A 17,792-nucleotide genomic window follows, 5' to 3' on the forward strand; every position below is an offset into this window, starting at 1 on the left:
GTAAAAAACAGGATTCCCCCCACCCAGCCCCAAGTTAGGTTAAAAAAAAAAAATGGAACCAATCCCACCCCACCCCCCCATATTTCTCTTAGAAAAGTCACCCAGTCCTAAACGCAGGGTCTCACACACCAATACAAGTAGCCTGATTTGCAGACCAGCCTCTGGGATCTTACACTGGCCCCAGTCTGAAGTTTTTTTTTCAAAACTTAAGGTAAGTTAGGTAGTTAGACTTCCATAAATACTGGTATCCGAATGAATGAAAACATCCTGGCTTTGGTATGGCTACAGAAATCTGGAAACCGTTCAAGAGGACACTGGCTTAGAGAGGGAGTTGAGGGAAGCACACAACCCCCAAGTGGAGGTAAAATAAACATTAGGCCACACCCATAGCAAACACTGTGTGTAATACGTGAGGCTGATGCCTTGAACGAAACACATGTAAAGGTTCTTGATCAGAATCACACACATACAGCTTCTTGAACAGAGTAACACACATACAGGTTCTTGATCAGATTAACACATGTATAGGTTCTTGACTGGAATTGTCTGGACCAAACTTTATCCAAGTTACCACTTGCAGGAAACAGTTTGAATTTGGTAATTTATCCAGTGCCCTGGAGTCCAAGAAGAGACAAAGACCTTTTGGAAGAAGAATAACCACCTGGGCTAAAAGCCAGGCCCCTCTTATTCTAGGAAGCTCAAAGTCTGTTTTTTCCTTCTCTCGTTCGATTTTGCCCATCACAAAAGCACCTCCATCTCCCAACAAGGGGGTTTTTCCACCCCAGGTCACCACAGGGGCCTGTCTGAGGGGTAGAACTGCTGATTTTTTCATCCCTGGAGTGACTCAATAAAAAGCAAGTCTTCCGGGATCAGGAATATAATTTACGGTGCTGTGTCTCAAGTGTACTTTACGGTTTCCCTCATTTTCACTAGATCATGATTGTTAAAGGTTGTGAGGATACTGAGAAGGCAGCAGTGGGGCTGTGACCAGGCCGAAGTGTGGCCTCAAACATCCTCAAATTTACAGAAAAGGGTAAAGTGCCCGGTCTTCAAATCACCAGTTATTTCATGAAAGCACAAAGGACCCACCAGACAAGGCAAGAAAACAAGGCAACCTGCTGCTGCATCCATGCAGAAAACTAGTTATCAGTACAATCCTTCCCCCAAAAAACAAACTTTGGTGCAGTGTTAGGAAGACAAGATAATCATTAAAAAAAAAAAAAAAATTAAAATAAACCACCTTCGATGGCAACACACACTAAATATATCTAAATAAATTTCCATCACAGGGCACAAGGGGCTAACAAAGAGCTCCCTGATATTATGGGAGGTAACACACACCACAGTGACAATTCAATCAAGAGAGAGCCTCCCTTACAGCAAAGGCCGCCAAGAAGAAACAAAAGGTGAAGCCGCTGTTTACTGTCGATCTGGTTCACTATTGCAAAGATCATAATCATGGGGGGCTGGGAAGCAGAGAAGAAACTCAGAACGCCCAGGCAATTTTGATAAACAGCATCATTTGTCCTGTTCTCTAAATGAGACTCCAACACCAGAAAAAAAATGAGAGGAAAATTGGATTATAAATGAAAACTAAAATGTATCTGTACAAGTCTTTACTCTGAGTCAGTAGGGTTTGGTCTCTGTTGAAGCCAGGACTCTGGAGAAGGTGATTTACTTGTCATCACAGCTCTACAACTAGCTGTGGGGTGTGTACAGCAAGAGACAACACGAAGACAATCACTTGAGACCAAGGGAATTACTTACAAAGATTTCCTAGGATGTATAAGGTCTACTGATTGCCCAGAGAGATGCTAACGCTTGCTCTAACCCCAAATACTTTAAACATCTTAAGGTGGCAACTAGAATATTAGAAACAAAACAAAAAAATCATCACCCAGTGAGTTATTTCTCCCATTATGGGAATGAGGGAAAGGGCGCAGGGCAGGCTGTTTCACCAGGATTCATTAGGGAGAGTGCAGGTTTAGCGGCAGCCAACGGCCTTCCCCGTCTGCAACCCGGGCCAGATCTCCTGGGAGCCCGGGAGTGCCGACAAGGTGCCGTGGGTTCGGAATGGCCAAGGCGCAACACTGGCGTGAGCGACGAGAAGAGTGCAATGTGAGGTACCAGTGAGAGTCTACAGATCACTGATGACTCCACCAACCATCTCACCTCCCCACCGACCACGGACAACCCGGATCACCAGCCGGCGGCAGGTGCCACCTCATCCACTTGAGAGCAGGAGAGAGGAGGGAATTACAAACGAAAGCTTCTGAAATGACCGCTTCTTGTTCCAGCCTGAGCTAGAACAAATGTGTTTGAGTGAACCACTTGCATTAAACAACATTTAAAATATGGAACCTTCAGCACTTTATGAATATGAAACGCCCCCTTCCCTCAACCCCATTTACTGCAGTGCACGTCGTCTCCCAGGCGAATTTTTCTGTCTTTCAGCCGGTGGAATGGATGGCATACGCCAGATGTTACACAAGGCATTCATTTCTCCGAGAAGGCTTAGAGCCAGGAGAATTAATCTCCTTCTGCTAGGACCTCTGCCCCAAGCTTCTGGGGAAACAGTGAATTGGGCTTGACAAGGAAGGTAGCTACATGATCCACTAATCAGATTCAAAACGTGAAAATGCATTGAGGAGGGTACCCCTTCCTGCTCCTCATCATGACAGAAAGACCTATAGATAATTAAGAGAGTTGTCCCTTCAAACTCAAAGGAGGCTTTAAAAAAAAAAAGACAAAGGCTTAAAAAAAAAAAAAAAAAGACAAAGTATAAGCAAAAAACAAAGAAATCAGTAAAGCAAACTCCCAATACTCCTGAAAGCAAAATAGTCTCATGGTGACGGATGACTGGAAGAAGTCGAGGCAGGGAAAGAATGACACAAAGGCGGGAAGTGCCTGGCCACAAGGGCGCCTTGCAGAATCCACCACAGTGTTCTCCATTTTCCAAGGCCAAGCAAGTAGCAAGTCCCAAGTTAAAAACTTTCTATTAAGAGCAAAACAAAACCAAAAACCGTTCCAGAAAAGGGGTCAAGGGAAGACCAACACTGGAGAAAGTCAAGCCGCTGACCTCCGGCGGATCACGAAGAGCCCGCGCTGAAGCTGGCCCAAGTAAATCCTCATCTTGGTGCTGTCACTTGTCTTCCTCACCCAGATCTGCGGGGGAGATGGAAAAGGAAGAGGATGAGAGAGGCTAATCCTGAGGGGCAAACTTTCCAGAGCGTCGGGATGTTTGCACGAATTAGGTGTAGCCAGACAGCTGGCAACCTCTTCCTGTCAACCCGCGAGGCATCCACAGGCCTTGACCTCTGGCCTCCTAAAGGCACGCCTCCACCGCAGAGGGCAGGCATCATCCCTTGAACTCATTTCTCCCAGCCATCTCTCTTACACCTTTGAGTAAGCAAATGGAAAGCACGGTGTTCTTGAGCTCCATTTTTGCCTTCATCTTAAAGACTCTTTTTTTTTTTTTTTTTTAGACTGCACTGTGTAGCATGTGGGCTCTTAGTTCCCCAACCAGGGATTGAACCTGTGTCCCCTGCACTGGGAGCATGGAGTCTTAACCACTGGACCACCAGGGAAGTCCCCTTAAGGACTCTTTTTGATATGGTATGACTACAGCATTATCAACATTCAAGACACATATATTCATAAACTTACAATCAAATTAGAAAATATTTTCCTTGCCCCTAGGGACTTCCATAGTATAGCCTTGCAATTCTCTGGTTTCCTGGCAATTAAGGCTAATGGTCATAACAGCAAAAGAGAGAAAAATTAACAACAAAAGAAATGCCCACGGGTGAGCGAAGGCCCAATGAGGATGCTGAGAAGGCCAAATTAGCTTAAGACAGTCCTTCCCTCCTGACCGCATCATTCTCCCACAGATGGGATCAGATGTCTGGCACTGTCCAGGGCAGATGTGTTCTTCCCTAGAACTGAAAACGAGCTCTTCCAGCATGGGGCCTGCCAGAGCTGCCAAGTGCGCCCAGTACGTGGCATCCCTGCAGCCAGGGAGGGGAAGGAGAGCTGCCACCTCGGTCACCTGACCCACTTGCGGGGGAGATTACTGGGGGCCAGACACTGTGCTGACCAAACTGACCAAGCTCCTTCATCCTCAGAACAATCCTATGCAGTAAGTACTGTTATCACCCCCACTTTACAGAAGAGCAAGGCTGAGTCCACTTGTCCGATGGGAATCCTGGCGCCTGACATCAAAGCCCCTTGCTCTTCTCACCTGTTCCCCGCTTTCTCACCCCTTCTCTCATCCGTGTTATTAACACGTGATCAGATGGAGACAAAAGCGTAAGTTTTTTAAAGATCTGCATCTCACCTATATATGCAAGTACAAGTTTACAGATATAGCTCCTCCTTTGCCCATTCAGTTTTCAGGTTTAAAAAAAGCTTATTCAGGGCTTCCCTGGTGGCACAGTGGTTAAGAATCTGCCTGCCAATACAGGGGACCCAGGGTCGATCCCTTGTCCGGGAAGATCCCACATGCCTCGGAGCAACTAAGCCCTTGCGCCACAACTACTGAAGCCTGCGCGCCTAGAGCCCACGCTCCGCAACGAGAAGCCACTGCGATGCGAAGCCCGTGCACCACAATGAAGAGTAGCCCCCATTCACCGCAACTAGAGAAAGCCCGCGCGCAGCAACGAAGACCCAACGCAGCCAAAAATAAATAAATAATTTAAAAAAAAAAAAAAAAGCTTATTCAAAAAAAGAGAAAGCTATTCTCAGTTTCATATTTCCTTACTGTGATTATTTAACAACAAAGAGACTTTAAAGTCAAATACACTTGTTTAAAAATAAAGACCTCACATGAAGCTGAGCCTCTAAAGGACCCTGCAGAACCATTTTAAACTGAAAACTGACCCCAAGGAGGGCCGAATAGCCAGTCACCAACATGCTCAGACCCACGCACCAAATATGGTCAGAGTCAAGTTATGCAGAAGCCAAGTAGCTTCAGTGTTACTTAGGATTTCACCTGAAAAAATGAGCTGGAATACTTCCAAGAAGTGAGAAATGTTTTCCCCGTTGCAAGCCTCCGACGCACTGAGGCTTCTCCCCTCCACAAGACATGTCTCAGTCTCACCGTTTCCTTGTCAGACTTCGCTAACACTCTATTATGTCAAAGGGTGACAATCTTCAACAGAGAGAGAGAAAAAAATCTAACTTGCATTTCTGTTTTCCTGAAAAGTCCTGAGGTGTCACAGAGAATAATGCATGGGTTCTGAAATTAGGTTCAGGGACGAGGAGGCCACACGCCCTCTGTGCAGCAGCCCACACGGCCAGGCACACGTGCTCCGCTGTGAAACCGCAAAGCCTCCTGCCAGGGCAGCGGCTCTCTGAGATGCCCTGTTCCGACCTGGCTTAGGGTGACACACAGATCGCGAGCCCAGAGGAAAATGACATTCATTTATCTGGAAGGCTCTCCCTAACTTCTAAGTAAACAATCATTTTGCCAACTAGTCACATTTGAGGGCATTTTCAATTCAGGAAGCTGGGAGAATAGAATAGGCTTAAGTTATTTCATAATCCAGCTTCATTAGACTTACCATGCACCGGCACGAATAAGTTAGAGGGTAGACACATAAAAATCAATTTCTTTGCAGATATTTGTGGACTGATAAAAGATCAAGTCAAACAAGCTATTAACGTTTTAAACTGTTTTTTGACTACTAACAATACCAGTTACACACTGCTGACACCCTCCAAAAGAAGGGTCAGCCAGAGAACTCACAGGCTAGTCACATCATCCTTCAGCATGACCCTCAGAGCTGACTTTCAACCAGCCCCCATCCTATAAGAGAGACTGGAGGAGACCAGTCCCTAAGGGTATGAGCCTGGTAGCTCATTGTTCAGAAGTACAACAGGACACGTCAGATTAGAGAGACAGCAGGTGAAGAGTAGTGTGTGGGTCAGATCAGGCCAGCACCCATTTACTGAACACTTACTGTGTGCCAGACCCTGTGCCAGGTGCCTTGTTAGATCCTCAGAGCATGAAACAAATCTGAGTGCACATGAAAGCTCGAGAGAAATAACAGCAAAGACAGAGTATGCTCCAACGGCAAGTCCCATCCTCAGTAGATGGCTGCCTCAAAAAGCAGCAGGATTTGAATGCGCAGACAGCACACCAACTTGCCTTGTGTTCTTTCCTGCAGTCTATCTCAGTGGTGCCCAACTCAATTACTCTGCAGGGAGTTCACAAAACCACAAGGCTTACACAAACTCGCATAAACTGCAGTCATGCAAAGTAAGGGATTTTTAAGGGTGATTTTGCCTATGTGCAATTTAAGCCTGAAAATGCTAACTTTAGAATCTAACCCACATATAACACTGTGATTCCACCGTACTTTCTTGGTGGCACTCACATTGCAGGTTTGTCCCATTTTTGCTTTCCTAATGGGTGACAGAGGTTCAGTCTTACCTCATTGGCTCCGACAGAGCTGATCACACAACTCAATTTCTGGTTGTCCTTTGACTCTAGATAGATGGCCTGGCTCTTGTGGTACCTGTGGGAAAAAAGACACACATTTATTTTTTTAACCACTTTATTGAGGTATGACTGACATGTGAGAAGTAGTACGTATTTAATGTATACAACTCAATGAGTTTTGGGATAAGTACATACCTGTGAAACCATCACCACCATCAAGGCCATAAACATAATCCAACTCCTCCCAAAGTTTTCTCCCACCCTCTTTATTATAACTATTGTTTTGTGGCTTTTTTTTTCCTTTTGTGGTAAGAATATTTACCATAAGGTTTACCCTCTTAACAAATTTTAAGTATACAGTATTGTTAAGGGCCCAAATTTAGGAAAGGAATAAAAAAGGACGCAAAGGAGGGAAGAAAAAAAAAAAAACACACACAACAAAAAATATAATTAAAGGAATCTTAATTTATGATTGAGGAACAGCTTGGATTTCAGGTTTAATTTACAGGCTTCCATCCTTGGATTAGATTAGATGACCTCCTAATCTCCTTCTAAGTCTAAAAATTACATTCTTGGTTCCACTGCAGAGTGGAAAAGGGGGCCAAGGAAAGGGCTGGAAAACTAACTCTGTATTTTAGTTTTTTATTTGAACTATATGACCCAGTTCAAAAAGTAAATTATAATTTTTCAAGTAAAACCTCTGTCCCCACTTTCTGCCTCCACCCCAAAACACTGAGGAGGGTTGGGTAGACAAAATGAACAGATGGGCTTGAACAGACTGTCCCATTATATATTTTCTATTTGTCCAAGTAAGTCATCAACAAGAAGGCAGGCCAAATTCAGTCCTTACTTTGATCACTCATTCAGCAAATACTCATTAGCCACTTGCTGTGTACCACGGACCACCCTGGAGGGCGGAGTGGACAGTGAACAAGGCCACAAGGTCCCTGCCGTCAGGAGCTTCAAATACAGTGGCAGTGACTAATATGAAACAATCACACCTGGCAAGTACTAACTAGGTGAAGTCCTGAGTGTTAGACTTGCACCAAAGGGTATCTAATTTGGCCTGGTCAGTCGGGAGAGCAGCTCTGAATGGAGTAGATAAGACAGGCTCCCCCCTTTCAGTCCCTGCATCTATTCTCTTGGCCTGTAGTGTAGAACCACCCTCACCTTCTTCTTCTACAAGTTCAGGGACAAGGCAGAGGATGAAAAATGAGGAAGCCAGGGCCAAAGCCCAAATGAGTCAGTAACAGCTGCCACAGGAGGAAGGAGCAGCTGCTGGGTGACAGGAGCTGGAAACATCAGCTGAGCTGCTGCTGGCAGCCCTGGCCTAGGCCAGCCCAGTTCAGTCAAGAACATAACCTTTAGTTCATTCTGGCTGCAGAGACTTGGCTTAACAGACCCACTAACTCACATAACTTCCACCAAAACACATCTCCCAGCAAAGCACTGCATCTAACCATTATTTCTGTGGGAGAAGAAGACAGATTCTGTTTTGCCGGTACAGTGAAATAATCCACTGCTAAGATATCACAGTAAAGGATGTACTTCACTCCCACAATGGGCTTTTTCCAATCAAGGTTCTAAGCATTCTTTAACCTGCTACTTAGGAGCGGAAAACTCAAGTTTCCAAGTCAATTTACTTCCTGAGAACACCGTTAAAAGAAATCGAATCATAAATTCAATTAGAACAGCGAGACTGGTTTAGACCCAGCTTGAAAGCTGCTTTTGGCCAGGGATTAGCTGGTAAACTGGGTCAGGGGGCCTCCATTATGCTAAATATGTAATATTACAAGGTCTGAATTAACAAAGTGCATGAGGAAAGGTTGAATTAGTTCACAGAAAACTCAAACTTAAGTTTCCCTCTCACATCTAAGGCAACTATCCTATGTAAATGGTAATGTCTTGAGTAATGGTTAGAATAAAAACAGAAGGGGAGAACATTCAGTTATTCTATGGGGGTTGTGAGTTACTAAAGAGATAAAAACACAAAACAACATGCAACTAGCCTCAAGTCATCCTGATACTACTTTCTTAATAAAGAAAGGTCATGGGTGTGGTGTAGGAGTATATTACTCCTACGTGGGTGTGGAAATGTGGTCAATATACTGCTCAGTCAAGAAAAAAACTACATCCATTATGTCCCTGTGTGCGTAATACAACATAATGCATGTTACATGTGTATCATATACACACACACACAAACAAATTGGTAAATTTATATTAAAATGTCTATTAAGTGTATATTAAAATTTCATAAAAATATAAAGTTTTATAAAAATATAAAAGAATGATATTCTTTTTATTGCATATCTTTCTTCTTTCCAGAATAAACAGGTATTACTTGTAATCAAAAAGTAAATAGTACTTTCTTAGAAGTCATGGTACTGAAAAACACCAAAGTAACCAAAGGGCAGGAAGAAAACTTAATGTCACAAATTAATGTCTCAGTGTCTGTTAAAGACAACTCGGGGAGACGAGCCGGACAACTCTCCTGAGACGTGCTGCGTTTTCCTTCAGATGCGCTCAGCACCCAAACCCCAACACATCCGACTCGCTTTAAAGTAAACATCAGGAGTGAACCATGCAATCTCATCTACCACCCCTGGGGAGCGGTCTGGGACTTGCACATCTGGCCACCTCCCAAATCTGCCCACTCTGGGATCACCGGATGGTGGTGGCTTGAATGCCCAGCACTGCTCCATGAGCTCCCTGTGCTCCGCAGGAGAGCTCGCCAGCGTGTTTCCCAAACCAGCTGATTCCCAGGTCCTCGTGAAGCAGAGGCCCTGGGACCGCCAGCGGTTGTCAGGCACCGCACAATGGTCTTGGGGAACCATTATCCCTGGATATCAAATCTAGTAAATTACCCAAGTTCCCTGGGAAAAAATAAATAAGTCCTCAGAAATTAAAGTGCTCATGCTGGGGCGGCGGGGGTTTCAAGATGAAACCAAAAAGTATATGACAACCGTAACATACAAACTTACTTGCCAACTTCTAAATACTAATTAAAAGGTCGGGAGGGAGGGATTCAGAATATGTTTAGACACCAAAAATGTTAAAAAAACAATAAAAATAAAGTTAAATTAGTAAAAATGTACATTATCGCTTTTTTTTGCCAATTAACCTGTTTTACAAGCTACAACTCATTTCTGCTGAAAAAATACTTTAAATAGCCTCAGAGAACAAGCCCCAAATGTCAAATTGACTTTATTACTAATGGAAATCCTGACCTGGGAATCCCTACAGTTAAGTTCTTAAAGCTCTGCCTCTACTGTTAAACCTGACAAACTAGAACCACTGCTACTATTATGGAAAAAAGCAATTTCTTTAGAAGGTGGGTCAAAAAGTGGGGCAGGGAAGGGGTAGAATGAATTTAATTTTGTATCCTACTGGGAATCCTTATATTAATGTGTCATTTCCCAAAAAAACCCCATGAATACCATGTTACAACTACAGGACTTCAAGGAATCCCAACTCTAGCTGTAAACAGTCACTGTTTTGAGTTAATAATCTCTCGTGTCAGGCAAAGGCTGGAGGGTTAAATCCACCCATGCAAGTGGGTGACTTCACTGAATTCACTTCAGCAGTGCTGGATTTAAAGTGAGGAAAGAAAAAACAGTCCACCGGCACCATCAGTGAGTTCCTTTAAAACCTCAGCTACTTTCGCAGTACTTTCTAAGAAGGGTCATTAGTTCAAATCAAAATGTGAGGAAAACTTAACAGCAGGATATAAAATGTCTTAAAAGCAGTATAAGACCCAGGACAAGGGAAAACGCTTATCTTTCAAAATGAAATGTAGCTTGATAAGCGTTCAGGCCAAGATGGGAAGCCCGAACCATGCTCATTTTGCTGAAGTCATTTAAAACTGAATGAAACATGTTTTGCCAGAAATACTGTTTCACCAAAATACTCCACATCACTGGAAAGAGCAGAAAGTGATTCAGCCGACCTCTCAGCCACAGGCCACAACTTCTGGAAAAGAAGGAAGAATGAAAGCCTCCCAACTGCCAAGGACACAAAAGCCAAACATCAGGAGCCTGGTGAGACGCGAGAGGCCGGCCCTGTAGAGGACTCCTGGCAAACACCTTCCAGATGCAGTGGGAAGGGAGGGACCCGCCTTTCAGCAGATGAGTCATGAACCTGACCTCCAAGGCCAAGGAAGGGAAACACAAAGAATACAGAAAACAACAGTCTCAACATTTAACAAGAGAGTAAACAACTTTAAAGTCACTAAAATAGTAAAATGCTCCGAGACACTTTACAGATTTCTGCCGCCACTGGGAGAAAGACAGTGATGGTGACATTCCTTCAAAATGCTTAGGTGATCTACCACATCCCACCTGACCACTGTCTACATTATGAAACACCAGTCACCATGGGTCCTTTCTTTAGAAAAACAAGAATTTTATTTTACTGCATTTTCACCCTCAAGACATGTCTCACAAAGTCTAAGGATTAAGCCTTAGAAGGAGGAAGATCGGAAACAATGCAATGACAAAACAAACATCATTTGAAATATCACATGGCTTTAAGACTCACAGATCCGTAAAAATGTTAGTGATAAATCTCATCGTTTTTGAAGATGGTTCTTATGTGTGGGCTTGATCTTTAAAGGTTATTTGGTTTTCATTATTAGAAACATTTTTCATTTTATTTTGCCCTTCAGTGTGTTGAGCTGTCAGGGCCTGCCACCTAGTGGTGCTGTGTTCTGATAAGCTATGTTAGGACACAACATAACTGGCCTCTTAGAAAAACAGTCGTCAAATGACAGGGGCAGAAGTCACTAAGATCGGGGTTACAGGGGGCAGAGTCAAGATGGCATACTAGGAGGATGCAGAATTCGCGTCTCCTCACAACTAGGGCGCGTACCAAGCACCAGTGGGGGACCATGGACACCTAAGGGGACGGGAGGAACCCCCAGCAACCAGGTAGGACGTGGGGCCTGGGGGGAGTGAAGGGGGAGGAGAAGTGGAGGCAGGACAGGACTGGTGCCCCTGAGGGGTGGCTGGGGGAGGGGAAGGGATCCCTCACCTGAAGGGGGAGATTGGGGAACCATTAGGAGGGCAGAGGATCAAAAGGGAGGGTGGCCAGGTTCCCCCTGCCCACTTGGGCCCCCAGGAACCTGCTGAGATCCCGGGCCTGATCCTCTGCCCACGGAGGTGCCCTCCAGCCACACGGGTCCTGAGGGAGTGGGAGGGAGGGGAGGGGGAGCAAAAGCAAAGGCCAGACCTCTGGGACCAGCACCCCTGAGGGGCGACTGGGGGAGGGGAGGAGTTCCTACACCCAGCAGGACCCACCCACGGTTAGGGGTCCAGCGACCGGGGAGACCCTGGGGGAGACGGCGGGGGAGGGGCGCAAAGGAACGGAAGGGAACAGGGCCAGCGCTTTCCCTGTCCGCTTAGGCACCCGGGAGCCTGCTGGGCTCCCGGTCCTAATCCCCTGCCCTCGGGGCCTCCCTCTTGCTGCGCAGAGCCCAAGCCCCGCCCCACACCCCCACCCAGGGCCCCACCCCTACACTGGGGGACCCCCTCCAATGCCCTGGGCCTAAACCCCACCCACACACCCTCCCGCAGGGCTCTACCTCCAAACTCTGAACTCCATTCTCCAGAGGCCCTCCTTTCCACGTGCAGCCTCACCCCTTGCGCCGGTCCTAAGCAGAGGCCCCGCCCCATGCTTGACCGTAGCCATGCCTAGGCCCTGCCCCACGCCCAAAGTCACCCGCCCATTCGCCTAGGTCCCGCCCCACCCTAAACCCCGCCCCTGCCCAAGTTCCACCCCCGCCTAAACTCCGCTCCCATAGGCAAGATTTTTTTTTTTTTCTTTTTTCCTCTTTTAGATTGGGGTTCTGTTTTACCTTGTTGATTCACTGTTGTTGATTCTTTTATATTTTTATTTTTCTTAATAAAGCTTTTATTTTTCTAATTTTATTTTATTCTTTATACTTTGTTATTGTTCTCTCCTTTTGGCTTGTTCCCCTCCTCCCCTTTTTTTTTTCTTTTTCCTGCTGTGGTTTTATTTTACTTTGTTGTGGTTGCTTCAATTATAGTTTTATTTTGCCTACTATATTTTTTAATCTTTCCAATTTTATTTTGTTTTTCATTCTTTGATATTGTACTGCTCCTTTTTGTCTTTCTTTTTTTTTTTAACCACGCCACAAAGCTTGTGAGATCTTGGTTCCCAGGCTGGAGGTCAGGCCCAGGCTCCTATGGTGTGGGCTCTGAGTCCAAACCGCTGGACTAACAGAGAACCTCAGACCCCAGGGAATATTAATCAGAGTGAGGCCTCCTGGAGGTGCTCATCTCAGCACCAAGAGCTGGCTCTATCCAACTGCCTGCAAACTCCAGTGCTGGACGTCTCAGGCCAAACAACCAGTAAGATAGGAATACAGCACCACCCATCAAAAAGAGAAAAAAAAAAAAAATGAAACGACAGAAAAATATGTTACAGATGAAGGAGCAAGGTAAAAACCTACAAGACTAAATAAATGAAGATGAAATAGGCAACCTACCTGAAAAAGAATTCAGAGTAATGATAGTAAAGATGATCCAAAATCTCGGAAACAGAATGGAGAAAATGTAAGAAACACTTAACAAGGATCTAGAACAACTAAACAGCAAACAAACAGTGATGAACAACGCATTTACTGAAATTAAAAATACTCTAGAAAGACTCAATAGAAGAATAACTGAGGCAGAAGAACGGATAAGTAAGCTAGAAGATAAAATGGTGGAAATAACTGCCAGAGAGCAGAATAAAGAAAAAAAAAAAATGAAAAGAATTGAGGCGTCTCAGAGACCTCTGGGACAATATTAAATGTACCAACAATCAAATTATAGGAGTCCCAGAAGAAGAGAAAAAGAAAGGGACTGAGAAAATAATCGAAGAGATTATAGTCGAAAACTTCCCTAACATGGGAAGGGAAATAGTCAATCAAGTCCAGGAAGCACAGAGAGTCCCATACAGGATAAAACCAAAGAGAAACATGCCAAGACACATATTAATGAAACTATTAAAAATTAAATACAAAGAAAAAATATTAAAAGCAGCAAGGGAAAAGCAACAAATAATATACAAGGGAATCCGTATAAGGTTAACAGCTGATCTTTCAGCAGAAACTCTGCAAGCCAGAAGGGAGTGGCAGGACATATTTAAAGTGATGAAGGAGAAAAACCTACAACCATGATTACTCTACCCAGCAAGGATCTCTTATAGATTTGATGGAGAAATTAAAACCTTTACAGACAAGCAAAAGCTAAGAGAATTCAGCACCATCAAACCAGCTTTACAACAAATGCTAAAGGAACTCTCTAGGCAGGAAACACAAGAGAAGGAAAAGACCTATAATAATAAACCCAAACCATTAATAAAATGGTAATAGTTACATACATATCGATAATTACCTTAAATGTAAATGGATTAAAAGCTCCAACCAAACGCACAGGCTCGCTGAATGGATGCAGAAACAAGACACCTAAATATGTTGTCTACAAGAGACCCACTTCAGACCTAGGAACATATACAGACTGCAAGTGAGGGGGTGGAAAAAGATATTCCATGCAAAAGGAAATCAAAAGAAAGCTGGAGTAGCAATTCTCATATCAGACAAAATAGACTTTAAAATAAAGACTATTACAAGAGACAAAGAAGAACACTCCATAATGATCAAGGGATCAATCCAAGAAGAAGATATAACAATTGTAAATATTTATGCACCCAACATAGGAGCACCTCAATACATAAGGCAAATGCTAACAGCCATAAAAGGGGAAATCAACAGTAACACAATCATAGTAGGGGACTTTAACACCCCACTTTCACCAATGGACAGATCATCCAAAATGAAAATAAATAAGGAAATACAAGCTTTAAATGATACATTAAACAAGATGGATTGAATTGATATTTATAGGACATTCCACCCAAAAAGAACAGGATAAACTTTCTTCTCAAGTGCTCACGGAACATTCTCCAGGATAGGCCATATCTTGGGTCACAAATCAAGCCTTGGTAAATTTAAGAAAATTGAAATCGTGTCAAGTATCTTTTCTGACCACAACGCTATGAGACTAGATATCAATTACAGGAAAAAGCTGTAAAAAATACAAACACATGGAGGCTAAACAATACGCTACTTAATAACCAAGAGATCACTGAAGAAATCAAAGAGGAAATCAAAAATTACCTAGAAACAAATGACAATGAAAACACAACAACCCAAAACCTATGGGATGCAGCAAAAACAGTTGTAAGAGGTTAAGTTTATAGCAATACAATCCTACGTCAAGAAACATGCAAAATCTCAAATAAACAACCTAACCTTACACTTAAAGCAATTAGAGAAAGAAGAACAAAAAAACCCAAAGTTAGCAGAAGGAAAGAAATCATAAAGATCAGATCACAAATAAAGGAAAAGAAATGAAGGAAACAATAGCAAAGATCAATACAACTAAAAGCTGGTTCTTTGAGAAGATAAACAAAATTGATAAACCATTAGCCAGACTCATCAAGAAAAACAAGAAGACTCAAATCAACAGAATTAGAAATGAAAAAGGAGAAGTAACAACTGACACTGCAGAAATACAAAGGATCATGAGACATTACTACAAGCAACTATATGCCAAGAAAATGGACAACCTGTAAGAAATGGACAAATTCTTAGAAAAGCATAACCTTCCAAGACTGAACCAGGAAGAAACAGAAAATATAAACAGATCAATCATAAGCACCGAAATTGAAACTGTGATTAAAAATCTTCCAACAAACAAAAGCCCAGGACCAGATGGCTTTACAGGCGAATTCTATCAAACATTTAGAGAAGAGCTAACACCTATCCTTCTCAAACTCTTCCAAAATACAGCAGAGGGAGGAACACTCCCAAACTCATTCTACGAGGCCATCATCATCCTGAAACCAAAACCAGACAAAGATGTCACAAAGAAAGAAAGCTACAGGCCAATATCACTGATGAACATCGATGCAAAAATCCTCAACAAAATACTAGCAAACAGAATCCAACAGCACATTAAAAGGATCATACACCATCATCAAGTGGGGTTTTTCCCAGGAATGCAAGGATTCTTCAATATACGCAAATCAATCAGTGTGATAAGCCATATTAACAAACTGAAGGATAAAAACCATGTGACCATCTCAAGAGATGCAAAAAGAGCTTTCAACAAAATTCACCACCCATTTATGATAAAAACTCTCCAGAAAGTAGGCATAGAGGGAACCTACCTCAACATAATAAAGGCCATATATGACAAACCCACAGCCAACATCATTCTCAATGATGAAAAACCGAAACCATTTCCTCTAAGATCAGGAACAAGACAAGGTTGTCCAGTTTCACCACTATCATTCAACATAGCTTTGGAAGTTTTAGCCACAGCAATCAGAGACGAAAAAGAAATAAAAGGAATCCAAACTGGAAAAGTAGAAGTAAAACTGTCACTGTTTGCAGATGACATGATACTATACATAGAGAATCCTAAAGATGCACAGAAATTTCTTGCATTCCTATATATTAATGATGAAAAATCTGAAAGAGAAATTAAGGAAACAGTCCCATTTACCACTGCAACAAAAAGAATAAAATACCTAGGAATAAACCCACCTAAGGAGACAAAAGACCTGTATGCAGAAAACTGTAAGACACTGATGAAAGAAATTAAAGATGATACAAACAGCTGGAGAGATATACCATGTTCTTGGATTGGAAGAATCAACATTGTGAAAATGACTATACTACCCAAAGCAATCTACAGATTCAATGCAATCCCTATCAAACTACCAATGGCATTTTTCACAGAACTAGAACAAAAAATTTCACCATTTGTATGGAAACACAAAAGACCCTGAATAGCCAAAGCAATCCTGAGAAAGAAAAACGGAGCTGGAGGAATCAGGCTCCCTGACTTCAGACTATACTACAAAGCTACAGTCATCAAGACAGTATGGTACTGGCACAAAAACAGAAATATAGATCAGTGGAACAGTATAGAAAGCCCAGAGATAAACCCACGCACATATGGTCACCTTATCTTTGATAAAGGAGGCAAGAATATACAATGGAGAAAAGACAGTCTCTTCAATAAGTGGTGCTGGGAAAACTGGACAGCTACATGTAAAAGAATGAAATGAGAACACTTCCTAACACCATACACAAAAATAAACTCAAAATGGATTCGAGACCTAAATGTAAGGCCAGACACTATCAAACTCTTAGAGGAAAACACAGGCAGAACACTCTACGACACAAATCACAGCAAAATCGTTTTTAATCCACCTCCTAGAGAAATGGAAATAAAAACAAAAATAAACAAATGGGACCTAATGAAACTCAAAAGCTTTTGCACAGCAAAGGAAACCATAAATAAGACGAAAAGACAACCCTCAGAATGGGAGAAAATATTTACAAACAAAGCAACTGACAAAGGATTAATCGCCAAAATTTACAGGCAGCTCATGCAGCTCAATATCAAAAAAACAAACAACCCAATCCAAAAATGGGCAGAAGACCTAAATAGACATTTCTCCAAAGAAGATATACAGATTGCCAACAAACACATGAAAAGATGCTCAACATCACTAACCATTAGAGAAATGCAAATCAAAACTACAGTGAGGTATCACCTCACACCAGTCAGAATGGCCATCATCAAAAAATCTACAAACAATAAATGCTGGAGAGGGTGTGGAAAAAAGGGAACCCTCTTGCACTGTTGGTGGGAATGTAAATTGATACAGCCACTATGGAGCACAGTATGGAGGTTCCTTAAAAAACTAAAAGTAGAACTACCATATGACCCATCAATCCCACTACAGGGCATATACCCTGAGAAAACCATAATTCACAAAGAGTCATGTACCACAATGTTCATTGCAGCACTATTTACAATAGCCAGGACCAACCTAAGGTTGGAAGCAACCTAAGTGTCCATCATCGGATGAATGGATAAAGAAGATGTGGCACATATATACAATGGAATATTACTCAGCCATAAAAAGAAATGAAATGGAGGTATTTGTAATGAGGTGGATGGAGTTAGAGTCTGTCATACAGAGTGAAGTAAGTCAGAGAAAAACAAATACAGTATGCTAACACATATATATGGAATCTAAGGGAAAAAAAAAAAAAGGTCATGAAGAACCTAGTGGCAAGATGGGAATAAAGACACAGACCTACTAAAGAATGGACTTGAGGATATGGGGAGGGTGAGGGGTGAGATGTGACAGGGTGAGAGAGTGTCATGGTCATATATACACTACCAAATGTAAAATAGATAGCTAGTGGGAAGCAGCCGCATAGCACAGGGAGATCAGCTCAGTGCTTTGTGACCGCCTGGGG

The 17,792-nt window shown here is 42.8% G+C and overlaps 1 protein-coding gene across 1 annotated transcript in view; it reads right to left on the reverse strand.

The window, feature by feature from the left end:
- Positions 1-2,977: 2,977 nt before the first annotated feature.
- The window catches only part of SUDS3 (SDS3 homolog, SIN3A corepressor complex component), a 37,192-nt gene continuing 22,377 nt past the window's right edge, over positions 2,978-17,792 (reverse strand). Inside the window, exons 11-12 of the mRNA XM_068562817.1 lie at positions 6,434-6,518; positions 2,978-3,165 (exon numbers count right to left, since the gene is read on the reverse strand). Of these exons, the coding sequence (XP_068418918.1) occupies positions 3,067-3,165; positions 6,434-6,518 (184 nt within the window). The 3' untranslated portion in view covers positions 2,978-3,066. The remainder of the gene's footprint in view (positions 3,166-6,433; positions 6,519-17,792) is intronic.

This window comes from Eschrichtius robustus, chromosome 14, assembly GCF_028021215.1.
Source record: "Eschrichtius robustus isolate mEscRob2 chromosome 14, mEscRob2.pri, whole genome shotgun sequence".
NCBI classification, from domain to species: Eukaryota; Metazoa; Chordata; class Mammalia; order Artiodactyla; family Eschrichtiidae; genus Eschrichtius; species Eschrichtius robustus.